Source organism: Phaenicophaeus curvirostris, chromosome 1 (assembly GCF_032191515.1).
Source record: "Phaenicophaeus curvirostris isolate KB17595 chromosome 1, BPBGC_Pcur_1.0, whole genome shotgun sequence".
In the NCBI taxonomy this organism is placed as follows: domain Eukaryota; kingdom Metazoa; phylum Chordata; class Aves; order Cuculiformes; family Cuculidae; genus Phaenicophaeus; species Phaenicophaeus curvirostris.
The window spans coordinates 191,481,089-191,496,308 of record NC_091392.1 but is presented as its reverse complement, the minus strand read 5'-3'; the positions used below and the strand labels follow the sequence as shown (position 1 = coordinate 191,496,308).

General features: G+C 42.4%; 1 protein-coding gene across 1 annotated transcript; it reads right to left on the bottom strand.

Annotated features, from left to right (window-relative positions):
• Positions 1–942: 942 nt before the first annotated feature.
• On the bottom strand, positions 943–14,917 carry ALG8 (ALG8 alpha-1,3-glucosyltransferase). The gene is made up of 13 exons (XM_069883297.1): positions 14,823–14,917; positions 14,074–14,152; positions 12,779–12,972; positions 11,388–11,497; positions 10,419–10,486; positions 9,766–9,892; positions 9,072–9,175; positions 8,843–8,963; positions 8,410–8,549; positions 7,455–7,594; positions 4,189–4,286; positions 2,877–2,949; positions 943–1,580 (listed from the first exon to the last, which is right to left on the bottom strand). The coding sequence occupies exons 1-13, from the start codon at positions 14,915–14,917 to the stop codon at positions 1,349–1,351; spliced, it is 1,581 nt and encodes a 526-aa protein (XP_069739398.1). The 3' UTR covers positions 943–1,348.
• Between the last annotated feature and the right edge of the window lie 303 nt (positions 14,918–15,220).

Here is a 15,220-nt window from a genome sequence, read left to right as displayed (position 1 = left end):
CGAGTATTGGGAAATGTGATTAATATGCATGATTTTTACAATAAATAATACCTATGTATAAATTCAGTGTATAAAAAAACCTGCCACTTGTAGTTGCCGGTATATACAGTAGGAGGATTGACCCCCCCATGTATTTGGTACTGTATTAAAAAGAATGCCTGCTTCTTAAGACCCCCCCAAGTGGTGTTAAGAAGTTTCTCTTCCTGATTTTGGTGACAATTTTACCCCCCAAAAATCCATCCCCCCAGCTCACAAACCAATAACTGACCCCCCCAGACTGGACAGTTTTACTAAGGATCTCATCAGGGTTCCCACAGCTCTGAGCCCTCCAGGTGAAGCAGCTCAGCCCCACGGCCTGCACAGGGCCAGGGAGGGCGATCTGTCATTAAAACAGGGATTCAATTAAACCATAAAATAAAAACTAATGTCTTTTCAGAGTTCTTCCTGCCAGCAGATTAAAGAGTAAGATCTACAGTGTTAGGGGCTAGAAATTAAAAACCAAATACAATTATACAGCCCTGCTATATGGTACATTTAATGGTGTTAAATCGAATCCCCATTTCAGAAGCATCCCTCTATTGGTAACCTACTCTATAACCCTGGAGGCATTCAACACCAGGATGAGGCTTTAAGCAAATCAGTTTAGTGGAAGGTGTCCTTGTGAATGGCAGGGAGGCTGGAACTGGATATGCTTTAAGGTCTCTTCCAACCCAAACCATTCCATGATTTTTATGATGTATTTGAAAAATGTTAAAACCTCTTTGCAAAGCCACTACGGAACAAGATCAATGGACACGGACGTAGTAAGCAACTAACTTAAAGCTTGAGATTCAGGTGTTCAAGAATTTGACAGAGTGTCCCAGGGGAAGTTTCCAGCTAGATACAACCTCCTCACTTGTGCAGGTATCCCTCAAAAAGCAGGGCTTAGCTACGAGATAAAACAACACAAGGAATGCCCAAACAAAAAAGATCAAGATTTTAATTTACATATTCCACAGAATGCCATTACAAACATGTTCTTCTACACAGCAATGATCCCTTGTAGCTTGCCACAGTGTTTTTTATTCCAATAAGAACAAGTAATGGGAAAGCCAGGCAGGTTTTCCTTGGGACAGAAGTCTGGACCTCATTAAGCTTCACAGTTTATCCATGGCAAGTGGCATCTCACCGTGCCTCATGTTGCTGTGAGGAGCACTTCTGATCAGTACAGAAGTGCTGGAACAAAAACTCCCTTGTGGCAACGGCATGTGCGCACTAGGTCTTTATCCAGAGTTGTATATCCTAGTGACAACCACTCATCATGCCAGATGATCACCTCAAACCTGGGACTGCTCCCAAGGCTGTGGCTTTACTCAGCCTTTGGTCTAACAAGAATTCTTTCGGTCAAGACAGAGATATAGAGCTTCAGCCAGGCGTATGTGATGCCCAGAGCGCAGTACACAGATGTCAGCAGCAGGGGGACAAAGGGAAAGTGCCTTTTCCAGGGAGTCAGAGGAAATAGGATTTCACAGAAGATTTCCAAAGGCACTAATTGGACGAGGTAGATTGTTTCAAGCCAGCTAAGGAGAGGCCTCTCTCTCCTAAAAAAAGAAGATCATGTTAAAATACATGATGTTACCAAAAATAACTATTATGTTTTTCAGCTGTCACTGGTGAACAGTACAAAGAACCTCCCCATAAAATTATTACTTAGAGCCTTATTATGAACTAAAGAATTTCAGCAGGAAGGCACATGATAACAGAGAGTACAGCTAACTTCCTTATAGTGTGGCTTTTACATCAAGTTCCAAGATGCCCTGGGACTTAAGCAGAAATGTCAACAGTGCTCTGCTTCACTTCACATTATTCCAGTGAACAACCAACACGGCACCTTCATACACACATCTATTCCACAGAAGTTGTTCTGCATCCAAGCTTTCTGTAGGATGTGCTACAAGCCAGTCTGTCTTGCAAATGACACTGGTGGCAGGGTTTTGACTGCATGTAGTTTACAGGGGAATTCATGTTCTTCTAGAAGGAACTTGGGGTTGGTTTTTTTTGGAAGTTAGGAACAAGAAACCTGCAAAAGCTCCATCTCTACACAAAAACTAAGCTCCCACAGAGGTTTTTAGAGCTCTTGAGACAGAATGATTGAATTCTGGAATACCAAGGGGGGAAAAAAGGAAGCTGGTTGAAAGAGGATCACCTACAAAAAGCAGGTGACTGAAGCAGTGAATGCAGGTTTTTAGCATTTCCAACATCCTTCATTACAGCTTGGTTTTGTAATGAAAGGTTGGGGAAATAGGAAACCGGAGACTACAGGGGTTCTAAGGATAAGCATTGTCTTCAGTCAAGTGGGTAAGAGACAGCAGTCTGAAAACACACAGAAGGATTTGAGCAATTCTAGAACCAAGTGTTTGCAGGCAATTTTCTGACAAATTGCAGCTTGTAAATGTATGTTATTTATAACCTGCCTCTTCCACAAACAAAAATACTAAGTATCACTGTAAAAGCCCACAGTAGCACCAATAGCTACTGGCACAGGCAAACAATCTCTAGCTGACTCACTGTGATAAGTGCTCCAGTGTTGAATTAAATCCTCAAGCTGCAGCAGGGCAACATTGTGCTTTAACAGCACACCAGGCAGGTGGGGATTCACAGCCTGCAAGGAATACCTGGGGAGTTGTCACAATTGAAACACAAACCAAGGAAGTGCTATAATAATCCTGACTTAAACCTTGCTTTCCAAGAATAGGGAAGAGGCAGTGGCATCTTTTGACTGGTAACACTTCAATTTGATACTTCAGCATCAGTTTTCTGCCCCTATGACAACACTGTTCCTAGTGACAGAAGAAACTGTTTTGTTCTTGGCTTTGGAAACAAGTTGATGTAATTACCTGAACAGGGATTTCAACGAAGAGAAGCTATAAACGGTGAACAGCAGCATAAGAAGTATTTTAATTGGAAGTTCTGAAATACAAGGAACATTTCATACTTTAAAAATTAATTATAAAAACTTTTTGCCATATAAATTGCAGTATCTTTAAATCCTCCTAGTCACGCTTGCATTGTCCAACTTAATTATTTTCTCCAAACAGAAATAAATGTTTTCCTGCTTAGGACACCTAAAAATAAGCACAGATATTTACTAATGCAAGGGCCAAACATTTGCAATACACTTATGTCAATTATCTATAGACACACTGAGGACACTGATTACAATTACAGTACAAGATAGCACTGCAAGTAAGATTTTTCCTATTAAAAAGATAAATCGGAAATTACTGGGCCAGGAAGCTTAAAAGAGAAATGTGACATCCAAATCATTGCTATCTAGTTCTAGGTGGTGTTGTAGATAAAAATTAAGCAACAGAGAAGGCAGAGGAAGTTTCTCATTTCTCAAGGCAACAGCTTTGCTATCACAAGTAAGCAGCATTATCAGATCAAAAGAGTGCACCCGTCTGCATTTGAACTCTCCCAGAAGGATGACAATAAATACAGTGCAAGAGTAGTGTTGTAGCTATGATGGCCTAGGGCTTAAGTGGAGCAAAAGAGGAGGCAGGGGAGGAAGCTTTTGGTTAAAAAGACAAGTCAGTCTGAAGACATACTGATTTAACCCGTTTAAGGGTCATTGGGCACTGGAACAGGCTGTCCAGGGAGGTGGTTGATTCACCTTCCCTGGAGGTGTTTAAGGCATGGGTGGACGAGGTGCTAAGGGGCATGGTTTAGTGTTTGATAGGAATGGTTGGACTCCATGATCCGGTGGGTCTCTTCCAACCTGGTTATTCTATGATTCTATGATTCTAACTGATACTGCTGCATGATTTTTTAGTTTAAGCCCATTACTGATAGCACAAAGCAGCAGTCAGCTGGAAAACAGCCTGTCAAGTTTGTGGTTTTAAAATACGGCTATCACTTTCAATAGACAGGGGGAAGTTTCTAGAACTGTGGCAGAACAAGGGATAACACGTATTGACTATGACAATTTCCCACCTCTATTTCAACTTAAAGCCTGCAGCTGTTCCACAGCTTTTTAAAGAAACACTTCTTTTCACTAGTTGGAGAGTTTGCATTTATGGGTGCAGGCTGACATATAGCATCTTGCTTATTACATAAAATAACCCAAAACTATTACCTGCATATAATCTCTGGAAAAAGAAAACAAACAACAAAGCAGTAAGAAGGGCAGAAAGAAGGAAAACATTTTACCTGGTGGCGTAAACAGCAATGGAAAAAGTGAGAAATGCCCCGTGGTTGTCAGGATCAAGTAGATGCCAGCATCCTTCACCCTCTGAACAGACAACAAGCTAAAAATGACAAGGATTTGTTATGCTTTGGTCCTTTAAAATGAGTGTTTTGCTGAAATTTTCTTCATAAGAGACTGAAGTTTCAACCCAGTCCCTCAAAAGGGTCGGAAGGAGGACCCAGAAAACTACAGGCCTGTCAGTCTGACCTCATTGCTGGGGAAAGTCATGGAACAGGTGATCAGCACATGCAAAAGAACCAGGTGATCAGGCCCAGTCAACACGGGTTCACAAAAGGCAGGTCTTGCCAAACTAACCTGATCGCCTTCTATGACAAAGTGACTCGCCTACCGGACGAGGGAACGGCTGTAGATGTGGTATCCTTGGACTTCAGTAAAGACTTTGACACAGTTTCTCTCAGATTTCTGCTTCGGAAACTGTCAGCCTCTGGCCTGGACAGGCGCACACTCTCCTGGCTGGAAAACTGGTTGGATGGCCGGGCCCAGAGAGTGGTGGGAAATGGTGTGAAATCCAGCTGGAGGCCAGTGACAAGTGGGGTTCCCCAGGGCTCAGTGCTGGGTCCAGCCCTGTTCAATGTCTTTATCAATGACCTGGATGAAGGCATTGAGTGCACCCTTAGCAAGTTTGCGGACGACACTAAGCTGGGTGGAAGTGTTGATCTGCTGGAGGGTAGGGAGGCTCTGCAAAGGGATCTGAACAGGATGGACCACTGGGTTGAGACCAATGGGATGAGGTTTAACAAGGCCAAATGCCGGATCCTGCACTTGGGGCACAACAACCCTATGCAGTGCTACAGACTAGGAGAAGTCTGTCTAGAAAGCTGCCTGGAGGAGAAGGACCTGGGTGTGTTGGTTGACAGCCGACTGAACGTGAGCCAGCAGTGTGCCCAGGTGGCCAAGAAGGCCAGTGGCATCCTGGCTTGTATCAGAAACGGCGTGACCAGCAGGTCCAGGGAGGTTATTCTCCCTCTGTACTTGGCACTGGTGAGACCACACCTCAAATATTGTGTTTAGTTCTGGGCCCCTTGCCACAAGAAAGATGTTGAGACTCTGAAGTGAACCCAGAGAAGAGCAACGAAGCTGGTGAAGGGCCTGGAGAACAGGCCTTACAAGGAGCGGCTGAGGGAACTGGGGTTGTTTAGCCTGGAGAAGAGGAGGCTGAGGGGAGAACTCATTGTTCTCTTTAACTACCTCAAAGGAGGTTGTAGAGAAGGGAGTTTGCCTCTTCTCCCAAGTGACAGGGGACAGGACAAGAGGGAATGGCCTCAAGCTCTGCCAGGGGAAGTTCAGGCTGGGCATCAGAAAAAAATTTTCACAGAAAGGGTCATTGGGCACTGGCACAGGCTGCCCAGGGAGGTGGTAAAGTCACCATCCCTGGAGGTGTTTAAAAGATGGGTGGACAGGTCACTAAGGGGCATGGTTTAGTGGTTGATAGGAATGGTTGGACTTAATTATCCTGGGGGTCTTTTCCAACCTAGTAATTCTGTGATAAAATACTGGACCTGTGATAGAATCTCCTGCTTACAACTCCACATGGCCTTGTTAATAAAAAAAATGCAGGAGAAAAATCAACAAGGAAATCCACAAACTCACTTAAAACAAATACCAGAAAACCCTGAAGTTTTCTACAAGTGGTCTTTTTCCTTTGTCAGCTGGCTGCCAACATTGCCCTCCTTACTTCTTTTTGCTTTTCCAGTGTTAATTCCCTCTCTCCCACAACTCCTCCTTCAAGGGTTTAAACATCACTAAGTGTCTGAATAGGAAAATACAGCTTGCAGCAATACTGGTGAGGCAGCTTATGAACTGGAGCTTTGCTTCTACTCCAAAGAGGAATTAATTTATTCTGGTAGAAACTGTGAGCTGCTCTTGTCAAGCATAAAGCAGAAGGCCCCTCTCCTCAGATGGATTCCAAAGAACTTACACAGCATTTTAAATGTGAACCACAGCATTGATGAAGGCCTGGACTGCCCAGCAGTGAAAAGACTATAATATTTTAAATAAATTTTAAATAAATTTAAATAAATTTTCATAGAAAGGGTCATTGGGCACTGGAACAGGTTGCCCAGGGAGGTGGTTGAGTCACCTTCCCTGGAGGTGTTTAAGGCACGGGTGGACGAGGTGCTAAGGGACATGGTTTAGTGTTTGATAGGAATGGTTGGACTCCATGATCCGGTGGGTCTCTTCCAACCTGGTTATTCTATGATTCTATTTTTACATTTCTCCCTTCCAGAATAGATCTCTAAGCTGACCCATTCAGAGAGAAAAAGAACTTCATTAACAATGCATGCTTGCCAAACTGGTGTACGGCAGCAGCGTCAAATGCTTCAAGCCCAGCAAGCCAATTAATTTCTCTGTTCAGAAGGCAAAGCCACAAGATATGCAGTGAACAGATCTTTGACTTCTCGGGTACAGTTAAGGTACTGCAAAAACCAGTAGTAACAATGGGAGAAACTAAAGATGTCAGGAAAGCAGCCTGCTTTCATCCACCATGCCACGCGAGTGAAACCTTTTATCAAGCCAGCTCCCAAGCCACCACTAAGAAAGAGGACTTCAAGGGGAAGCTAAATGAATTCTCCCAAGAGCTGTGCAGTCTAAAGTCTGAACCCCACTCTTTGATAACCATGGTTTGGTTTGGGGACCTTTTTTAACATTACTCTAAAAGCAATCAAACATCTGAATCAAAACACAGATTTTCTGTATGCTATGAACCTTAATACAACTCAGCATTCAAGGAGAAACAGGAGAGTGTATGTAGCGGGAAGGTCTGTGCATTAAACTCCTAAACCAGTTCCTTAATCATCCCAACACCACATGCTTCTGCTCTTCCAGTTCTCTGTAAATTAATCTAAAGCTTTGCTGCATTCCACAGCGTTGATATGGGAATTGGCTGCTCCTAATTAAAATAGTCTGCATTGACAGAGTTTTAAGTTTAAGCCAGTGGTAGCATGTCATAAAGATGCTGCTTGTTTAATATAACAGCAGCTTCCTACAGATGCAATACCAGTCCCAGCACATCCTATTGATAAGGCAGCCATGTTTTATTGTGACTGAAATTAATTTACTTGAAGTGCACTAAAAACTCTACAGCTTAAACAATTCTATAAACATGTTTTCTGAAATGTACTGAAACCAAAGTGATCCTCTTTGAGGACTCCTCAACAAGTTGCTGCAGATTCCATTTGGCCAACTGCTATGTACAAAAGTCACTTACCTTAGAGGCAGAATAGCAAGGAGTATTGCTTTTTCGTGCACATGCCAGCCAAACATGAAGGAGCTCAACGCACAAAGAACAAGGCACTGAAGAAAGCCTCTGGGCCCTTGAGGTTTAAACCAAAGACAGAAAACAGAGGGCTAGAAACAACAGGCAAAAACAGGACTTCAGTGAAAAGTCTGGCAATCCTGAACACCACCCATTGTCCAATGAGATTCTTTCAATGCTAATAAACACCACTGCATCCAGGTTGTGCCTGCATATCACAAGCATTACGTAGCACTGGAGGAACCATATCTATTCAGATGTATGAGTAGAGCCTTCAGTACTTCATCAATGTAACAGGAGGGGAAACATAGACTGAAAGACTACAACAACTCCATTACCCACGTTGCAAGAACTGTCTTTGAATCTTGCCACTAAATTCATTTGATCAAAGTTACTACATAAAGGTGTCGAAACAAAGATTTCCAGTTAAAGGCTAGATACTTTTTAGAGTGAAAAAGACTGTTTCCAGGTAGCTACTTATTAAGCCTTCAATTATTTGCTTGTTATGTGAAGAACACGACACTTGCCTGTAGCTTGTGCTGCAGGAACACTGTAAGCTGCCCAAACATTTCCATCAGTATCTCTATTCATATCCAAGTTCAACTACTTTCTATTACAAACGGTTACTTCTAGCTCAGTGTGCAGAGTGGTTTTGATCCAAGATTGATTTAACAATCTTTTAACTGTTCTACAGCTGACAGGGGCCATAGTTTCTAGCCATACTTCAAATAACATTGTGTATCAATATATTAATTCCACACTTATCCTAATAATCTTTTTTTATTATTTTTAAAGAAAACTTATTTGTTGCCCTAGAATTAAAATTAATGTGAAGTGCAAGCTTATCAAATAAAACCTACTAGGAACAAAAGACATCGAGTTTCCAAGAAATATTACTTGTTCTTACCAATATAGCTATGAAAGTACAGATTAATGTTGCCAATGGAGTCACAGAAGGGAGGACAGTGTGCTGAAACTCCTGAACCAGCCCTCCTGTCATCGAGGCTTTAGGAATTTTTGTGGGATCAAGCAAATTACACTTCAAACCTAAAACCAAAACACAAACCAAGCACAAACTGATAAATCTTAATGAAGAAAATGAAACAGCTGAACTAAGTACATAGCTAAGTGTTTACTATTTTAAAGTATATCAGAGAGGAATAATTGATTCTAATCTACTGCTAGAAACTTATCATGAACTAGATTATGTAGACAATCAGGTGATTCAAGGTAATTTGAAAATGTAATTTACTACCAGATTTCAAATGGGGAAGGAAGACTAGAATCCAGAATGCTCTATCTGCACTTAGGCACCATGTAGCAAGATTAGCATACTGTACCAACAATTGTTAGTGCTTTATCCATGGCGTTGTACAGAGCCCAGAAGTTCGGGGCCCAATAAGCATGGCAGAGGCCTCGCTTGAAAGGAAAAAGCCGTGAAATGACTTGAGGCAGCTGTCCCTACAGAAAACAAAAATAAGAAAGAAACGGCCCTTTTAGATGAGAGATGGCTTCTATAACACAATTATCTAACAGTTCAGGGGAATAGCAAGTGAAAAGGGTTATTACCAGTACTATGAAGGGGCCCAATGAAAGAGCAGAAACAAGGCAGACAATCAATCCCAGAAGAGTTACATGAAGTAAGCTGAAACTTCTCCACTTCAGGGACCCATCTACAAGGAGCAAACAGATTATGAAAACAGTTACTGTTGCAAGTGGAGAGTAAGACAAAGCAATATTCCACGCTAATGGTGAATTGCTAGCACCTATCTAACATAGCCTTTTATGACAATACATTCAGTTGCTTCCTTCAACAGTTAGTTTGCATTTACTTTTTCCCACGCTGCAGCTCCTCCATTATATAAACTTCCATATTTTTCTCTTTCAAGAGAAGCACTTTCTCTGTTAATATGAGGAACAGTGAACATGTTTTTCAGTGCTAGGACGAGGAGAGAAACTCAAAAGGAGGACTTGAAATAGCTTCTTATACTATCCAATTGTTTCGTATCCAGAATAATTCTTGTGGCTTCAAACTGCCACCTGCAGTTTGTTCATGCTGGTTTTTCTTTATAAAGAACTCCCTAGAAACATTAATTTTACATAAATACATTTCAAAGATCTTACCAACTCTGCAACCAAAGAAAATTTTCTGTTCAGCTCAACAGCTACTTCATTCTGATGGTATCTGCATGTCTTGAGTCTTCCTCATGCCCCACTAACTAACACAATTCCCCAAGAGTGAGAGATGAAACCCCCATCCTACCTGCATTATTTGCTGTAAAACAATAGGATCGTAGTAAATAAACGCCATATGCTGGAGCCACGTAGATGTAGATGTGTTTGAAATGCAGCAGAACAGCAAAAAGAAGTGCGCCCTCCAAGTATCTTTTCTAAAGGAAAAACAGAACAGATCCCAAGCTTTTCTAATTGCTCTCCCTTTGCACTAACTTTCAATGGTCCTTTGTTGTACTCCTAATGTGACAGGGCATTTACTATAGGGATAAGGAAAAAGAGTATTTACATTAAATTACGAACTCAGTAGTGTTACGCACAACAGGTATGGAGAAGGAAGCTATATTGTCACATGATATTTAGAGAACTGGCATAAGCCTCACCTCCCCACAGCTTCAGAGGTATGTTTTCTAAGGACTGGTGACTCGGAAGAAGATACAATGGCATGAAACCATGCCACGTTACTCAGTTGTCATACAGAACTCAGCTTTCTCACAAGGAACCGAAATGCTGCAGCATCAGCAAGCAATTATGGTGAGAAGAGTACTCCTCTTCCCCCTAAACTCAAAAAATATTCAGACATCCAGCTTAGCACATCTCAACTTCCAGCCACTCCCAATCAGTTCATTAAGGTGATCATACTGAAGGCAATTAACACAACAGGAAAGAGCCACTCAAGTTTACCTGACATAGTCGGGCAACAGAAAGAAGCATCAGCCCAAACAGAAAGCCATTGTACTGAAAGTGAATATCTGAACTTGAGTCAAGAAAGGAATAAAGCAAGCTTTTATTACTATCAGTTTTCTGAGGAAGATTCAAACTCATCAACAATAAATTCAAATTAAAATGGACCTTAATCAAGAAAGCAACCTTAAATTCACTCCCCATGGACACAAATTCATTATTTAACACTACCCGCAGTACTCTTAAGCACAAAATCTACTAAGGCTAGTGTATTATCTTGATAAAGTATAATGATCTGACTGCATATGTCTCGTGTAACTTACAGGAGACAGAAAAAAAAAGTTAATTCTCCATTTTAATTATTAGTTTTTGCCACATATTGGTTAATGGAAGGAGACAGTAGTTCTCGCTCATCTTCTACCACCTGTAAGCAGGCAAGGACTGGGACTGATAAAACTACTCCTTCCTGTAAAAGCATTACTGTCCTTTTTCCCTCCTCAGCTAGATCAACGCATGTTGTATCAAGACTGACTCACGATAACTGGGCTTTCCAGAGTTATTTTTATACTCTCTTTAAAGACCGTTGCTAATTGCCATATAATATTAACTAACTGAATACAGTCTGAACATAAAGCATTTGTGGAGGCGTTCCTTGCCATGGGACAAACATCCAGATAAAGTAGCTCTCCACTAATACTTTTGTCAGTAGGCAGAGGAGAGGCAGCCAGCAGTAAGAGATATGTTGCTGCCAGACGGCTCCTCCTGCAGTTCTGGCAAATCAGACCAAAACACGAACAACTTACATTTTGCTAAGCAATAATTCTAATGAAAACATGAAATTGTTCAGCTAACCCCAGAAATACAAACAGCAGTGTTGCTCGCTGTTGATGGGTTTGTACTACATGCGGTAACAGGATGTTAAAAAACCCAAACCCAACACAAACAACCCGTGACAGTTTGCAAGGATACGATCCACAATTAACAACCCAAAATTCCACAAGAGCAGAACAGCAAGAATAAACGTTGGTTTTTCCAGGATATCCTTTGCAGCTCGTTTTCCATTTACACATCTGCAGCACCTTAACAAGAGCAGAAGAAACACAATTCTTAACTGAAACAGCCAATAGACACACTGTTGCTCTTAAGAGTTGAGATACGCACTTAACCTAAAGTTAACTATTTTATGAGGATGGAAGGCAATGATAAAATTCTTGCTGAATTCATCAAGAGAAGACAGTGTTATAAAAAAAGTTCAGTTAAAACAGGATGTTTCATTAGCTGCAGTATGTTCCACACGCTAAAACTCAGTAACTTAAGTAACTCAGTCTCAGGTTTGAGTCTCACATTCAATGACAACCATAAAACAGTTGTAACCTGTTTCCTATCAGCTTCTCATGAACGAACAATGTATTCCTGCATCTGGAGGCAAGGTACCAAGTTGTATTTAAGGTCCTCAGTTGGAACGGAACCTCTTCCTGACCCCTCTGCCCCCCCCCAATATTATGAGCTATTTCTGTTGGTTAAAAATATGTTTATTACTTCCCATCTGGTCCATATTATTTTTGAACGTAAGGTTAGATCAGATTAAAAAGCTGTGGACGATTTGTGCTGAAATACTATGAATAGAGCTGTTTTAAGAAAGCCAGCTCACTCATACATCTAAGTCAAAACAACAAAAGAAAAAAAAAAGTTTTATAGCAAAGCTAACCCGTTTCAAATAAAGACAGTAAATAAAGTTTAGGGAGCGTTCCAGCGCAACAGGGAACCTTATACCCAGATTTTGAGCAGAGAGAATAAAATGAGGTAAGACTGTTACAGGTTATAAGATAGAAACATCTCTCCCCTTCCATCCTTTAGGTGTACGATGAAAACTTCTTCACAAAGTCAGGGCACACAAAATATATAATCTTAATATTGGAATAATCAGTTTATCATCAAAAATACCAAAACTATTGGACTGACTTAGCATACCAGGTGATACTGGCATTTTATCACAAGTTTGTTTTATGCTTCTACTCTACATGAACAGAGTAATAAGAGAAGTAATGGGAAGAAACAGTTGACTGCACCCAAACTCTCCTACAAAATGAATGCTGTAACAGAAATAATATACCTACAACGCGTGAAACAGCAGCTAATGTCTTAATGCACACAAATCTGTTCACATGTACAGCCACAGCATCCCCAGGCCTGTGTTTAGCAGCAAGTTCCAAATTTCTCCTTGAATGAGTTAAAGCAACTTTGATATTTCCATGCATTTACAAGCTTATTTGTTCAAATAATTATTTGCTGTTATTGTACAAAAAGTCCAAACATTAGTGACTACCCACTCTCCCTAAAATTAGAACATTAAGACTTACTCACGAACCGCATATATGAAAAGGATATCTGTAAAGATGACAGAAAATCTTTGGAAGAAGATGGTTGCACGACTGGTGTAGTTTAGATTTTCAATAACCAACATCTTGGGGTCAAAGTACTTCGCAACGTGTGAAAGCCCATATTCAAACCATGCAAAAAATGGTGGATAATCCAAGGTCCATTCTGAAGTTGCCTAAAGACAAAACAAGATTAAATAATTTAATGCAATTGAGGCCGTTTACAGCCCTTCAGGTATAGTTCATCACAGCAAGTCCATTCACTGCTGGCTCATATTCAGTCGGCTGTCAACCAACGCCCCCAGGTCTTTCTCCTCCAGGCAGCTTTCCAGCCAGACTTCTCCTAGTCTGTAGCACTGCATAGGGTTGTTGTGCCCCAAGTGCAGGACCCGGCATTTGGCCTTGTTAAACCTCATGCCACTGGCCTCAGCCCAGCGGTCCAGCCTGTTCAGATCCCTTTGCAGAGCCTCCCTACCCTCCAGCAGATCAACACTTCCACTCAGCTTTGTGTCATCTGCAAACTTTCTTAGGGTGCATATTTTCAACTAAAAGCTACGCAGGGTCAATGATAAAGGAAATGAGAAAATATGATGAAAATATCCATGTAGGACTTATTACTGACAGCTGACTGCAATAAATAGAGCATTGTATTAAGAATATAATAAGAACAAGTGTTGGAAATTAATCTTTATGACAACTGCAAGAATACTGTTCAATTGTCCCATGTACAGCCCCAGTCCAGCTGAATCAAGAGACTGTGTAAGAAATGCCAGTCTTAGAACACAGGTATTGGATTTTTATAACCACAGAAGGAACATGACCTGTTGAAGCATCACTTCTGAGGGAGAACCGAAATGAGACAGCGGAGATGAATAATCAAGGTGGACTTTTGTGGATTTTTGAGTTAATGAAGAGTAAAGAACTAGGAGCACATAGAAAAACACCAAGAACTTTTCAAAGAAAATACCTACTATATAATGCTACAGAGATACCTGATAATTCTGTGGGGGCCTTTGTCACTCACTGACGTGATGGCCCAACTCTGAATTGTAAATAAAGCAAGCCTAGAGTTACACACTGTCTGGCGACAACCCTTTAACAGCCAACAAATCATGACCGGCAAGGTTCTGAACCACTGCTACGTGCTGCCAACCATCAGTATCCACAACATGTACTTTCTGCAAACAAAAGCCCTTCTCCTCTAGCATTCACATAGGCTGACACAGACGATATGCTTATAATTTATATACAGCTAAAAAACCCAAACGTGTACTTACTTCATAGTACCACTGCGAGAGGGGGAGGTTGTGAGTGATGGCAAGCCAGTTCCTGTGGACTTCAAAATCTGTGGAATAACTGCAGAAGGTTTGGATTAAGTCACAGAGGTGCACTTTAAAGGAGAAATGCTTCAGAGGCCTTTGTAGGAAGGGGAAGCCCTCATGGATCCATTCTAGGGAAAGACCTGCATGAGGCACCTCAAACAGCAACAAGATGCTGGGAACTTTGTGCCAAGGACACACACAGGTGGCTACAGGATGAGAATTATTTATAGCTCGACCTTTTATCATAGACTCATCAGGTTGGAAAAGAGTTCACGCTCTTTTTTCTCAAGTCCAACCATTCCTATTAACCACTAAACCACGTCCCTGAGCACCTCGTCTACTCTTTTTTTAAAATACCTCCAGGAATGGTGACTCAACCCCCTCCCTGGGCAGCCTGTGCCAGTGCCCAACGACCCTTCCTGTGAAAAGTTTCTTTCTGATATCTCGTCTGAACCTCCCCTGGCGGAGCTTGAGGCCATTCCCCCTTGTCCTGTCCCCTGTCACTTGGGAGAAGAGGCCAGCTCCCTCCTGTCTACCACCTCCTCTTTGTTTCTGACAATTCACGCCAGAACTCCAGCTTCCCCCTGTCTTTAACAGCAGTTCGGGCTCATTCCGTTATTCTTTCCTTGAGGAAATGGCGCCGCAGCGCCTTTTAAAGACGGGACGCGCCAGCGGACACCGCGGCCCCGGGGAGGGCTCCTTACTAGGCGGGGATGAGAAGCAGCTTGAGGAAGGAGACGCCGAGCGCCACGGCGCAAAACCAGCCCCGGCTACCGCCCGCCGCCGCCATGGCCGCCATCGCCCCGCGCGCAGCCGCCGCCCCGCCCCCACCGCGCAATGGCGCGGTGGGGGCGGGGCGGCGGCTGTGCGCGGGGGGCGGGGCTTTGCGATGGGGCAGGGGCGGGGCTTAGAAGGGGCGGGGCTTATGGAGACGCGGCGGGGTTAGGAAGGGGAGGGGCGGGGCTTGAGGGGGCGCAGTGATGTGGGGTTAGGGTTAGGGGTTAGGGTTAGGGCTAGGGGTTAGGGGCTAGGGTTAGGGCTAGGGGTTAGGGTTAGGGCTAGGAGTTAGGGGTTAGGGTTAGGGTTTAGGGGCTAGGGTTAG